The 11,745-nt window shown below is 43.4% G+C and overlaps 1 protein-coding gene across 1 annotated transcript in view; it reads left to right on the top strand.

Annotated features, from left to right (window-relative positions):
- Nucleotides 1–11,745, top strand: part of LOC111156492 (myosin IH) — a 44,228-nt gene that overhangs the window by 17,166 nt on the left and 15,317 nt on the right. The window contains exons 14-17 of the mRNA XM_022517428.1: nucleotides 2,209–2,303; nucleotides 5,736–5,782; nucleotides 10,232–10,312; nucleotides 10,980–11,085. Of these exons, the coding sequence (XP_022373136.1) occupies nucleotides 2,209–2,303; nucleotides 5,736–5,782; nucleotides 10,232–10,312; nucleotides 10,980–11,085 (329 nt within the window). The remainder of the gene's footprint in view (nucleotides 1–2,208; nucleotides 2,304–5,735; nucleotides 5,783–10,231; nucleotides 10,313–10,979; nucleotides 11,086–11,745) is intronic.

An 11,745-nucleotide genomic window follows, 5' to 3' on the forward strand; every position in this document is an offset into this window, starting at 1 on the left:
CAGACGCCCCTGGACCATATCTTCTTTTTTTTAAGATTTTATTTATTCATTCGACACACAGAGAGATCACAAGTAGCAGAGAGGCAGGCAGAGAGAGAGGAGGAAGCAGGCTCCCCGATGTGCAGAGAGCCCAATGCGGGGCTCGATCCCAGGACCCTGAGATCATGACCTGAGCCGAAGGCAGAGGCTTAACCCACTGAGCCACCCAGGCGCCCCTGGACCATATCTTCTTTATCCATTCATCTGTTGAAGACCATCGCGGCTCTTTCCACAGTTCGGCTATTTTGGACATTGCTGCTATGAACATTGGGGTGTATATGGCCCTTCTTTTCACTATATCTGTATCTTTGGGGTAAATACCCAGTAGTTAGGTTTAAAGTACAAAATACATATAGTGATATGTGTAGCTCTGAAGTAAACAACCCAGCAAATCTTCACATTGTACGTACCTCCCTCATCACCAGCACCAGATCAAGATACAGAACACTGGTAGCAGCTCAGGAAATTGACTAGAAATTTAACTTGGTCTTTGAGACAAGGAGGAGAGAATTACTTATCTCATGCTTTGGAATCCTAAAGCCCTGGTTTTGAATCCCAGCTCAGCCACTTGTAAGGCAAGTGACTTATTACTCGACCTAGTGGGTAACATTGTAAATGACTACATAAATCACCTAATACAATTTCTGGCCATGGCAAAGACTCCATAGATGGTAGCGGCTTTATCTTGCTTTCGTAGAATATCGCCAGGATAAGTAAATGCATCAGAAATGGAAAAAGAGATTGTGGTCTGTTCACAAATGGAATAATAACCACAAAAATGCATCATCTGTGACTACATGCAGTGATGTGGGTAAATCACAGAGCATGTAAACAAGAGAAATCAGACACACAGAAAAGTGTATACTATACGATTCTGTTTCTGTAAAGTGCCAAACCAGATAAAGACCAGCCTGTTGTGTTAGATGGGGCTCATCTGGAAGGGGCTCAAGGTGGTGGGGAAAGGATTCTCAGGTAATACTGGTAATATTTTGTCTCTTGATCTGGGTGCTGGTCCCATGGGTATGTTTCTTGTGCCCAAATTCACTGAATTGCATACTTAGGATACCTGCACTGTCAATATGTACATATATATATTTCAAGAAAAGGTTATAAAAATTACGAATCACCAGAATCCGAAAAATGATGTTTCATGAGTATTTTAGTCCCTCCACATCATAAAAGTGTAAGGTAGCAAAATTGTTTTCTTAGTTATCACCTGGAAGAAAGTAGAAATTATTTCATTGTGTAAGTAAGTGTTTCTGGGGCTCACATAGGTTAATTCCTCAGTTCTTCAGAGATGGATCTAATTTTATTTTTGAGTTTTTATTTCAATTTGAGTTAGTTAACATACAGTGTAATATTAGTTTCTGGTGCACAATATAGTGATTCAGCACTTCCATACGTCGCCCTCGGTCATCACCCCGAGGACCCAAGGAGGGTCATGCCCTCCTTCATCTCCATCACCTATTTACCCCTCCTGCCACCTGCCTCCCCTCTGCTCACCATCTGTGTATTCTCTATAGTTAAGAGTCTGTTTCTTGATTAGTCTTTCTGTCCCCCTTTTCCCCTTCGTTCATTTGTTTCTTAAATACTGAATATGAGTGACATCATGTGGTGTCCTTCTCTGACCTCACTTAGCATTATCCTCCTTAGCTCCATCCATGTTGTCGCAAATGGCAAGATTTTATTCTTTTTTACAGCTGAGTAATATTCCATTGTATATCTATAAACCATATCTTCTTTATCCATGCATCAATCAAAGGACACTTGGACTGCTTCCATAATTCAGCTGTTGCAGATAATGCTGTTATGACTATCGGGGAGTATGTATTTTTGGGAATTTGTGTTTTTGTATTCTCTGGTGGTGCGATTTGCTGGATCATAAGGTAGCTCTATTTTAACTTTTTGAGGAACCTCCGTACTGTTTTCCAGAGTGGCTGCACCAGTCAGCATTCCCACCACCAGTGCAAAAACGTTCCACTTTCTGCACAGAGAGGGATCTAACATTAGGGAGACCTACGCGTGTTTGGTTTCCGGTGCGCCAGTCAGTTGTCATGCTCCTAAACAACTTGTGAAGGCTTCTCTTTTGCTACTTCCTTCATATACTGGGGCATTTTGTTGCCCCAGACGAGAAAGTTTCAGTCCGTGTCTATTTCTGTCTTGCTGCAGCCGGAAGCTGGCAGGGCCGAAGGGCCGGAAGAGGATTGGCTGGATGGAGTTCCGGCTCTTCCACTATGCGGGGGAGGTCACCTACTGCACCAAAGGCGAGTGTCCCAGCCACGCAGGTGCCCCTGTGTCCACTGAACACATGGCTGCACGCCCTTCCCAAACGTTTGCTAGCCCTCCTTGCAGGCATGCCATCTAAAGGGCTTTTTTCTTATTAGTTCTTATTATTCATGACTTTTACCTGTAACCACTCCATTTCACCCATTTAAAGTGTACAATTCAGTAGTTTTTAACTGTATTCACTTTAGAGTTATGCAACCTCTTCACCCCAAAAAGAAACCCCGCATGCGTGAGCAACTTCTGTGTTTTCCCCAACCCCCTCCCCCACAGCCCTAGGCTCTGAACTCCTCTATTTTCTGTCTCTGCAGATTTGCCCGTTCTGAGTATTTCATATTGATGGAGTCTCACAATATGTGGTTTCGCGTGTCTGGCTTCTTTCACTTAGCATCGTGTCTTCGAGATTCTCCCATGTGGTTACTTTCATTGCTAAATAATATTCCATTCTTTGGATAGACACCATTTTGTTTATCCATTGGTCATTTGATAGGCATCTGGGTTTGTTCACGCTCTTGAGCTATTACTAATAATGCTCCTATGAACATTTTCTTTCAAAAAATATTTTCATTGTTCACTTCTGTTTTAGGTTCTAAATTATTTTCACTTTTTTTTCTTTTTCTCTTTTTTTACATTTTTACATTTTTTTTAAAGATTTTATTTATTTATTTGACAGAGAGAGATCACAAGTAGACAGAGAGGCAGGCAGAGAGAGGGAGGGAAGCAGGCTCCCTGCTGAGCAGAGAGCCTGATGTGGGACTCGATCCCAGGACCCTGAGATCATGACCTGAGCTGAAGGCAGCGGATTAAACCACTGAGCCACCCAGGCGCCCCACATTTTTACATTTTTAAAGAAATTTAGTACATCATTAGTTTTTGATACAATGTTCAAGGATTCCTTAGTTGCCTATAACACCCAAGGCTTATTCTTTTTTAAAGTAGGCTCCATGCCCAACGTGATGCTTGAACTCATGACCCTGAAATCAAGAGTCGCATGCTCTACTGACTGAGCCAGCTAGGCACCCCTAAATTATTTTCACTTCTAAATAATTAGTTTTTTATCTAAGAATCTTTAAAAAGCAATACATTTTTTTTTCTCTTAATTTTCCAGTGGTATATAAAAACAGAAAGCATTTTAAAATAGGACGAGTCTCTCTGTAGACATCATCAACTGATTTTTGTTTAAAGGATATTATACATGTAAGGCTAGAAGTTGGGGTCCATATAGAAAAGTCCAAAAAGGAAACCGAAAGTTCCCTTTACTCCTAGCTTCTTCCGGAGGTAACCCCAAGAACCAACAGTTTCTTGTACTTTTTCGGGAAAATAGAAATACCTTCTCCATGTACATGTGGGGGCACACATACACATCCAAACACACACCTATGCACACAAAACCAACACGGATTGTTATTTTGTGTTCTCTCTTTGGCAACTTTTCATTTAATGACTATGAGAGATCACTTGGATTCCAGTTAGCACTCAGTGAGCCCTTACCGGGGGCTGGGACTGCTTTATCTCTGTTGTTCACTTAAACCTTGTAAAACCCTTGTATTATTAGTATCATCATCATCATCATCATCATCATCATCATCTCCCTTTTAATCTATGAGGCAACTGAGCTCAGAGAAGTCCAGCCACTCGCCCAAGTTCACTCAGCTTGTAAGTGGCAGGATTGGGGTTCAGACCCATGCCTTTTGCCTCCAGACCCTCGTCCCTCATCCATGCTCTGCAGCAACCCACAGATCCCACCACGTTTCTTTTGAGAGGCTACAGGCACTCGCTCTAGGGCTGTAGCCTTTGACCCATTTGATGGACACTGCTTGTTTCCAGTGTTGTCTCTTGTAAACACGGCTGTGTTTGGTATCTGCCTATTTCCATGGATGGCTGTGTGGGTGGATACAATGTGCTTTACATAAGCAGCGGGATGTTATTTGGTCCTAGAAAGGAAAGAAGTTCTGATACACCCCATGGATGAAACCTTGGAAACTGATGTTAAATGAAATCAGCCAGTCACAAAGGACGAAAGCTGTAGGATTCCAACGACAAGATGCCTGGAGTGGTCAAAGTCCGACTGAGACAGGAAGTAGAAAAGTGGTCATCAGGGGCTGGGGGAAGGGGAATGGGGAATTAGTGTTTAATGGGGTCAAAGTTTCAGTATGAGAAAATGCGTTTCGGTGACAGCTGGTGGTGATGGTTCACAGCAATGTGACTGTACTTAATGCCACCAAACACTTAAAAATAGCTAAAATGCTGAATTTTTTTTGTTATGTATGTTTTACCACAATAAAAATGTTAGTTTTGGTAGCTCCAAACAGCTTTCTAAAAAGCTTATATCATAGATGTTTTTGATACATGTCTTTTTTAGCAGATTTTTGTTTTTATTTTTATTTTTTAAGTAGGCTCCATGCCTGGTGTGGAGCCCAACGTGGGGCTTGAACTCATGACCCTGAGATCAAGAGCTGAGCTGAGATCAAAAGTTGGATGCTTAACCGACTGAGCTACCCAGGCTCCCTGGTGCTGATTTTATAATGTCATTTAGTTACTAATATAATGATTATTAACTGATTAGGTTTTAAGTGAGCACTTAAAAACCAAGTTTTAAAGTCAGAAATGGCGCATTCTCCTTTGTATGAGGATACATACTAGCATCTAGTCCTGATGCTTCAGTTTTGCTTTCCTCAGTGGTGGGGATGATTTTCTCACCTGGCTTCCCCAGGCCACTCTTGAAATTCAACACTCCATCCATTGTTTCGATGTCATTCCTTTTTTTTTTTTTATATTTTATTTATGTATGTATTTATTTTATAGGTAGCATGAAAGTAGGGGGAGGAGCAGAGGGAGAGGGACAAGGAGACTCCCAGCTGAGTGTAGAGCCCAACATGGGGCTTGATCCCATGACCCTGAGATCATGATCTGAGCTGGAAGGAAGAGTTGAACGTTCAACCAACTGGGCGACCCAAGCGCCTCTCAATGTCATTCTTTTTTTACATAGCTCTTTGCTACTGGATTAGGACAATACTTAGGATAAAGGCTCTACATTTGCGTGATAGCTAGGGAGAGGTTAGAGTACAGTGTGTGTGCCATAAATTCAATTCTGAGGACCTCCACAACCACAGGTAGGATTACTCATCCAGGAACAACTGGCAATGTCTAGAGACAAATTGGGTTTTCCCAGCTGGGGAAGGGGCTGCTGGCATCGAGTGAAAGAGTTCAGGGGTGCTGCTAACCATCTTACAATTCACAAGACAGTCGCCATAAGAAAGAATTCTCCAGCCCCAAACGTCCACGTGCTAAGGCTGAGAACCTCAGATCTGAGCCTAGGAGATTATGCTCAGGATTTCCCTTTGCAGTTAGTTGGGATGGAATTGCATTTTTAGACAAAGCCAGTGATTCAGAAATTTTTCAATGTTTTACAGGATTCTTAGAAAAAAACAATGATCTCCTCTACAGACATCTGAAAGAAGTAAGTCTGGAATTTAACTGTATGTATTTCTGATGGTATCACCCATGACACTGATTTGGGGTTGGTTTGGCCTTCTGGATTTTTCTGTACAGTGCTTTATGTTAGAACTCTAGCATGGCCAGAACAGATATTCAAGGTCATCTGTATGATATGCCCTTTTAAATTTTATTTTATTTTATTTTTTCAGTGTTCCAAGATTCATTGTTTATGCACCACACCCAGTGCTCCATGCAATACGTGCCCTCCTTATTACCCATGACCAGGCTCCCCTAACCCCCCACCTCTCTACCCTCCAAAACCCTGTTTGTTTCTCAGAGTCCACAGTCTCTCATGGTTCATCTCCCCCTCTGATTTCCCCCAACTCACTTCTCCTCTCCATCTCCCCATGTCCTCCGTGTTATTCCTTATTCTCCACAAGTAAGTGAAACCATATGATAATTGATTCTCTCTGCTTGACTTATTTCACTCAGCATAATCTCCTCCAGTCCCGTCCATGGAGAAAGGGGAACCCTCTTACACTGTTGGTGGTAATGCAAGTTGATACAGCCACTTTGGAAAACAGTGTGGAGATTCCTTAAGAAATTAAAAATAGAGCTACCCTATGACCCTGCCATTGCATTACTGGGGATTTGCCCCAAAGATACAGATGTAGTGGAAAGAAGGGCCATCTGTACCCCAATGTTCATAGCAGCAAAGTCCACAATCCCCAGACTGTGGAAAGAGCCAAGACGCCCTTCAACAGACGAATGTATGATATGCCATTGATTCAAGAATGTGTATTGGCCCTGTTGTGTGCTGGGCTAGTTCTTGTTCTCATGGGGCTTACATTGGGGGCAGGGAGGGGTCAAGAATAAATATTTTTTAAAAAAGAATAAATATATACAGTAACCCTTAAACAACATGAACCTGACAATTTCCTGTGCAGTCATAATTCCATGTATAACTTTCAACTCTCCCAAAACTTAATTACCAATAGCCTACTGTTGACTGGAAGCCTTACTCATACATAAACAGTCGTTGAACACATCTTTTGTATGTTATATATTATATACAGTATTCTTACAATGAAATAAGCTAGAGAAAAGAGAATATTATTAAGAAAGTCCTAAGGAAAATACACTTAACACCCTGTACTGTAAAGAAAAAGAAAATCTGCATGTAAGGGGATCCACATGGTTCCAACCCATTTTGTCCAAGGTTCAACTGTACACAAATAAGTTACCCGTCGGTGAGAAGTGCTTTGAAGAAAATAAAAAAACACGATTGAGAGGAGCATTTTTAATCTAGTTTAAGAGATCAGAAGAAACACCCCTGTGGAGGTGACTTTGGGCTGAAACCTGAGTGAGAATGTTACTGGCCATGGAAAGATTGGGCTGACTCCAGGTTGAGGGACTGGCGTGTGCAAAGGCCCTGAAGCCCAGACGATTTCAGTGTATGTTCAGTAAGGAGTATGATGTTTGGAGAGGGGACTGAGCCCAGCAGGGTGAGGTCCCCAGGGAGGAGAAGAGATTTTTGCTCAGGTGCAGTGGGAATGTACTAGGGTAGCATGAACAGAGGATGAGAAAATTGAGACCCCGAGAAGTCTTGACTTGCTCAAGATCACATCATGAAGTGGGGCTGGAGCTGCGATTAGCCCCTGGGGCCGCTGCTGCAAGTTCCAGTCTCCTTCCATATACCTCACTGGTCAGAAATACCCTGGGTGTTTTGAAGCCTTCCTTTGTATTGAAACAGTTGGCTGTTTTATAAAAATTAGATTTTATTTCATTAGCTTGGTCTACAAAAAGCTTAAAGTTAGGGAGACCTTTTCAGAGCGAACACAGAGACTGTTGGTTTCAGGAATACCTTCTGGCTTTTCCAATCTTTCTCAGCCCAATCTCTGGGCTTCAGGATAGAGAACTATTCCTAACTTCGGATCTCCGCTCTAGGCCGGTGCTCTTTGGGACTGAGCATCAGCCTTGCCTCTTCCCAGCACGGGGTCTGGAGCAGATTTTCCTGTCGTTGTGGGGTGGGTCTGGCGGTGCCCCTTCCCAGGGTCACTGTGAATGACACAGGTGTAGAAGGGCCCAGATGGCACAAGGAAAGCAATACTCCTCTCCTGGCTTTGCCCCTGTGCACCACACCCACACCCATCACAAACCCACCTATGGAGGGTGCTTCCCATGGAAAAATCTGAGAGTCTCTCCCTTCACCAGCTAGGACTGATGCACCTTGCCCTTTCTTTTGCCTTCAAGACGGATCCTTTCTAGGGGCGCCTTGGTGGCTCAGTGGGTTAAAGCCTCTGCCTTCTGCTTGGGTCATGATCCCAGGGTCCTGGGATCAAGCCCCACATGGGGCTCTCTGCTCAGCAGGGAGCCTGCTTCCCCCTCTCTCTCTGCCTGCCTCTCTGCCTACTTATGATCTCTCTCTGTAAAATAAATAAATAAAATCTTAAAAAAAAAAACAACAGAAAAAACATGGATCCTTTCTAATGTGTTCACCCCATCCCCAAATTGCTCTTTTGTGACATCATTAAGAGCAGAATTAGAGTGGATTAAACAAAAATTTTTTTAAAGATTTTATTTATTTATTTGACAGAGAGAGAGATCACAAGTAGGCAGAGAGGCAGGCAGAGAGAGGGGGAAGCAGGCTCCCTGCTAAGCAGAGAGCCCAATGCGGGGCTCGATCCCAGGACCCTGACATTATGACCTGAGCCAAAGGCAGAGGCTTAACCCACTGAGCCACCCAGGTGCCCCAATTTTTTTTTTAATTCAAAGAAACGTCGAATTGTGGTAAAATGCACATACCATAAAATGTACCATCACAATTGTTTTTAAGTGTTCATTTGAGTAGCATTAAACACCATTGATCCTCATACTCCCAATCTCTAGGATCCTTTTCATCTTGGAAAACTGAAACTCTGCCCCCTGTTTCAAACACTCACTCCCTGTTCCTCCTCCCTCAGCCCCTGTAGCCACCACCCTACTTCCTATCACTCTGAATTTGACTCCTCTAGGAATCTCATGTGAATGGGGTCATACAGTACTTGTCGTTCTGTGTCTCATTTCTGTCCCTTAGCGTGATGTCCTCAGTTTCATGCATGTCCCCACATGTGTCACAATTTCCTTCCTTCTTTTTTTAAATTTCTTGGGTTTTTAAAATTGTGTTATTTAGTTACCATAGAGTACATCACCAGTTTTTGATGTACTGTCCAATGATTCACTGTTTGCATATAACACCAGGGTGCTTGCTCATCACAACATGTGCCCTCCTTAATACCTATCACCGGGCTACCCCATAACCCAACCACATCCCCTCTGAAGCCCTCAGATTGATTCCTGGAGTCCATAATTTCTCATGGTTTGTCTTCCCCTCCGATTTCAGTTTTCCCTTCCTTCCCCTAATGTCCTCCATGCTATTCTGTATGCTCCACATATGAGCAAAACCATAAGAAAATTGTCTTTCTCTGCCTGACCTACTTCCCTTAGCATAGGCCCCTCCAGTCCCATCCATGTCAATGCAAATAGTGGGTATTCATCCTTTCTGGTGGCTGAGTAATATTCCATTGTGTATACGGACCACATTTTTATCCATTTGTCTGTTGAAGGGCATCTCTGCTCCTTCCACTGTTTGGTTAATTTCCTTCCTTAAAGGCCGAAGAATATCTCATTATATGAATACAAAGAAAAGAATTTTAGTGTAGAATTAATTTTTTTAAATTGAAGATCTTTGGGGCCCCTAGGTGGCTCAGTCAGTTGAGTGTCCTATTCTTGATTTTAGCTCAGATCATGATCTGAGGGTCATGAGATCGAGCCCCATGTTGGACTCTGCACTGAGCGTGGAGCCCGCTGAAGATTCTCTCTCTCCCTCTCCCCTTCCTCCTCCCCCACTCTCTCTCAACTCTCTTGAAAATATAAATCAAGATTTTTAGTAATACAAAATATTTTGAAAACTTGTGCACAGTGGGGAGAAATCAAACTGCACAAAAGCTGATGTCCTTGACCCCATATCGCCAACTCTCTGAGAGCCAACTGTTCTAGCCATTTGATTGTGTATCCTTCCAGGGATGGTTCAGACCAAGGGGTGTGTGTATGTATCCCTCCTTTTCCTTTCTCTTCACACAATAATCACACACTGTACATGTGGTCCTTGTCTTGCCTTTTTTTTTTTTCCCCCACTTAACACCGTATCCTGGAGATCATTCTTGGAGAGCTGTTCATTCTTTATGGGCTGGACTGTGAACAAGGATAGCTTGACTGTGTCCAAGGAAAAACAATCAGACAGCCTCACCATGTAGACAGAGCTGTGGATCCAGTATTTAAATGTTTCCTTCCGCATTTGTCTTTTTTCCCATCTTCCAGTGCTCCCAAAGCAAATGGCTCTGGGCTGCGGTGCAAACTTACACAGGTTTCCCAAAGACCCCTTAGTGACTTCTGAAGCAGTGAATGTGGGGCTCATTTCCTTTACTTGCAGGTGCTGTGCAGGTCCAAAAACCGCATCCTGAAGGAGTGCTTCCTGGTGGCCGAGTTAGAAAACCGGAGAAGGCCACCAACGGTGAGTCAGGGGAAAGCAGGCCCATGCGGAACTGGAAAAGGTAGTAAAAATCAGCCAGAGGGTACAAATATTCTCAGTTACCTGCACATTTTAATCTGTCCTTCCTTTTTCTGAAAGCGTCCCTCTCTAACACACACTGACTAAATACATATTTTCCAAGTATAGCAACCAGTGTGTTTACTGTGTGTCAAGTGCTGTATGCAGGGCGCAAGTTTTAGCAATAACAGAATGGACAAGATCCCTGTTCTCATGGGGCGTATGATCTAATGGAAGAGAGGAGAGGACAATACCATCAAAGAAAGAAGGGACTTACAACAGTGCAAGTGTCATAAAGGAAGCTTGGTAACCGGGAAATGGTTGGCTGATGGGGGTGATGGTCTCAATGGCGATACGGGCTCCTATGAGGTGCTCACCACGTATTTGCTGAGTGAGGAAAGCACCCTGAACAGGTGCTTGTCCAGCCTCTGTTTGACCAGTCTGAGCTTGGACTTCTCAGACCAGAACATCCGAAACCTTTTTAGTGGGCGAGATGGTTATGGGGAGGGCACTCTGTCGGGGCTGGGATAGAAAGACCTGTGCCCTAGCCAATCTTCTCTGTATTTATTGGGAGAAGCAGTGCCTATTTAGCTCATTCATTCTCTCTCTCTCTCTCTCTTTCCCTCTGAAGGTGGGGACTCAGTTTAAAAACAGCCTGAGCAGCCTTCTGGAAATCCTCATCTCTAAGGAACCTTCATACATCCGTTGCATCAAACCCAATGAGAGGAAAGAACCCAGTGAGTCATGAATTGTTCTGAACACTGAGCTCAGGGAAATGAGGTTGGGGGGAAAGCCAAGATGACAGTGGGTTAAAATGCTAAAAAAAAAAAAAAAAATAAAAAAAAAAAAGCCCAAAACACCCCATAGCCTTGCTTCTTGTCCTTTGTACGTGAATCCATTTTTAAATAATAGAAGGAAAATGAAGAGGGATGGAGAGTTTTTTTGGTGGTCCCAAATGAGCATTGCTCAGAGCCTGGCCCATTACAGGAGCAAGCCAGCTGAGCCAGACAGATGTCAGAGGGAGCAGTGTTGCTTCCCTCCAGCCAAAGAACTGTCTTCCAAGATGGTCTATGACTTGGGTATCTTCCAAGCTCATGCCATGGTCAGTGACACTGTTGTATGAAAGCCAGGCAGGAAGAGCAAATAAGTGAAGCAGACTGGGTATAAGGCAGTAGGGAGTGGAGGGGACTGTGACAAACAGCAAAGGGCACATCATGTCCAAAGCAGCAGCCCTATTCCCTTCCAATCAGTTGTTCCCATGTGGAACTCTAGCCCAGAATGGCCAGATATCATTTTTTTTTTCTAGAGAAGCCAGAAATCCAGATTTTCCTATAAAATTCCCCCATTCACACACACACACACACACACACACACACACACACACACACACACACACA

Source organism: Enhydra lutris, unplaced genomic scaffold (assembly GCF_002288905.1).
Source record: "Enhydra lutris kenyoni isolate GAN:26980312 unplaced genomic scaffold, ASM228890v2 scaffoldscaffold46, whole genome shotgun sequence".
NCBI lineage: Eukaryota > Metazoa > Chordata > Mammalia > Carnivora > Mustelidae > Enhydra > Enhydra lutris.